At 43.3% G+C, this 2122-nt stretch overlaps 1 protein-coding gene across 1 annotated transcript; it reads left to right on the top strand.

Moving 5' to 3' along the window:
• Window positions 1-39: 39 nt before the first annotated feature.
• On the top strand, window positions 40-2114 carry LOC102045499 (phosphoglycerate kinase-like; the record flags this gene model as incomplete). Its single annotated transcript, XM_005431561.1, has 4 exons — window positions 40-143; window positions 847-966; window positions 1574-1688; window positions 1974-2114. Coding segments are annotated over 4 exons (480 nt in total), but the record flags the coding sequence as incomplete, so codon positions are not given.
• Window positions 2115-2122: the final 8 nt, after the last annotated feature.

The raw sequence follows: 2122 nt of genomic DNA on the forward strand, positions 1-2122 counted from the left end.
AGTCTCAGGGTACAGACTTGTCCTTCTTTCTCTTTTTAGATCAAGGCTGAGCCTGCAAAAGTGGAGGCTTTCAGAGCCTCTCTTTCCAAACTGGGAGATGTCTATGTCAACGATGCTTTTGGCACTGCACACCGAGCTCACAGGTGGGTACCTGTTTCCCTTCTCCAGGCAGAACTGTAGAACAATATCTGCTATGGAAACCCATCAAATACTGCCCCCAAGGAGTTCTAACTTCCTTTTGGGCTACCCCACTATCATTGTGCTGTGTTTGTTCCTCAGTAGTGGATTTACTGGAGGTAGTTGTCATCAGTGTATGCTCTTTCAGGTTTGTCTCTTGAAACAAGATCTTTAGACTTGAATTGGCTTTTTTTAGACTTTGAAGATGTAACAGTTACTTGCTTAGGGCTTGTGTAAATTGTCCTGCAATCACAACAGCCTTCTTTTCCAAAAGATAATTTGCTCCAGAGTTATTATTTCATGGAATGTGTTTAGATATGTATACTTGCAAACTGCAGTGATCCTCTTGGAAGAAGAAATCCCTGCTCTTGGCTATTCTTATTTGTCCTCTGGTTTGTTGGATCGCTTAGTTGAGATGATAAATGTCTTGCAGACCAATATTTCTGTGAAAAACCAATGTCAGAAGTGAAGCACGCATAGCTCTCTTACCAAACTAGGAAAACAAAGCCCCTGTGTGTGTTTTCATGCAGGTGCTTGCTGTTCTCATTGCTGCAGCTGACTAAAGGGTTGGCTTTGTAATGCTCTGAGACATGGGCGTGTTTCTACACCCCCATGTCTCGCGGAAAAAGGAAATTTTTCCTTTCCTCACTTTGTACTTTAATTCTGCAGCTCCATGGTAGGTGTCAATCTGCCTCAGAAGGCTGCTGGCTTCCTGATGAAGAAAGAACTGGATTATTTTGCCAAGGCCCTAGAGAGTCCAGAGAGACCCTTCTTGGCAATCCTTGGAGGGTAAGGCTCAAGAACATTGTGACTGTATTTCTCTAACTGCCCTAACAAATGACATGTTATTCAAGCAAGTGCTTTCCTTTCAAGTGTACCTGCAGTTAGATTTGTAGCTGACTCCTGAGATGTGGATTAGAGAGGAGCTAGCTGATACATCTGCTCCTGTGATGATACAAACTGGCTGTTCATTGTCATTCCCCAAATCGACACAGTCCCCAGCAGTTTTTTGCCCAGATGAGCCAGGAGAGCAGTTAGAGCCATGAGGTAGCCCAGACATTGTCAGTGACCTTTTCCCCCAGTTCAGGGTACAGGAGTGCTCAGGCTCTGAACTCTGTAAATTGACACGACCTCTCATTATGCAACAGGTTCTGCTGGGCAGTCAGGGGAAATCAGGCTCTAAAGGGCTAAATGAGGTTTATATTTAAATAGAAAAGAAGAAATGGAGGGCTGAATAATGCTCTAGTAAGTTGAATTTTAATACTGGCCTGCTAACTTGCAAAATTCTCTTTTTGTCCATTCCAAACAATTCTTGTTGGATCATTCTCTAGAACAGCCTTGACAAACCAAAGTAACAATATTCATTATTCGTTGTTTTTCCTTTTCTCTCTTACAGAGCCAAAGTTCAGGATAAGATCCAGCTGATCAATAACATGCTGGATAAGGTCAATGAGATGATCATTGGTGGTGGAATGGCATTCACCTTCCTCAAAGTTCTCAACAACATGGAGGTATGAGGAGAACAATTCTGTGTCTGCTCCTAGTGGAGAATGTGGTCTGAATGCCCCTTACATGTTCTGGGATTGAGCACAGGCTCTCTTGGCTCTCTGCAAGAGTAGGGAGCACTGAGAAATTACTTGACAATCTCTTTGCAGAACTCAGATTGCTGCCACGTCTCTCCATGTCCTTCAAGAAAACAATATTTCCAGAATTGCTCTCTGAGCAGTTTGGGTGCTGATGTCATGACCAGAAGCTAAACAAACACCTCTCTTACTTTTCCCAAATGTTTTCTTTAGATTGGCAACTCTCTGTTTGATGAAGAGGGATCAAAAATTGTCAAGGACCTGATGGCCAAGGCAGAGAAGAACGGTGTGAAGATCACTCTGCCTGTTGACTTCATCACTGCTGACAAATTTGATGAGAATGCACAGACTGGGGAGGCTGC

The sequence above is a fragment of the Geospiza fortis genome, unplaced genomic scaffold (genome assembly GCF_000277835.1).
Source record: "Geospiza fortis unplaced genomic scaffold, GeoFor_1.0 C13701044, whole genome shotgun sequence".
Classification (NCBI taxonomy): domain Eukaryota; kingdom Metazoa; phylum Chordata; class Aves; order Passeriformes; family Thraupidae; genus Geospiza; species Geospiza fortis.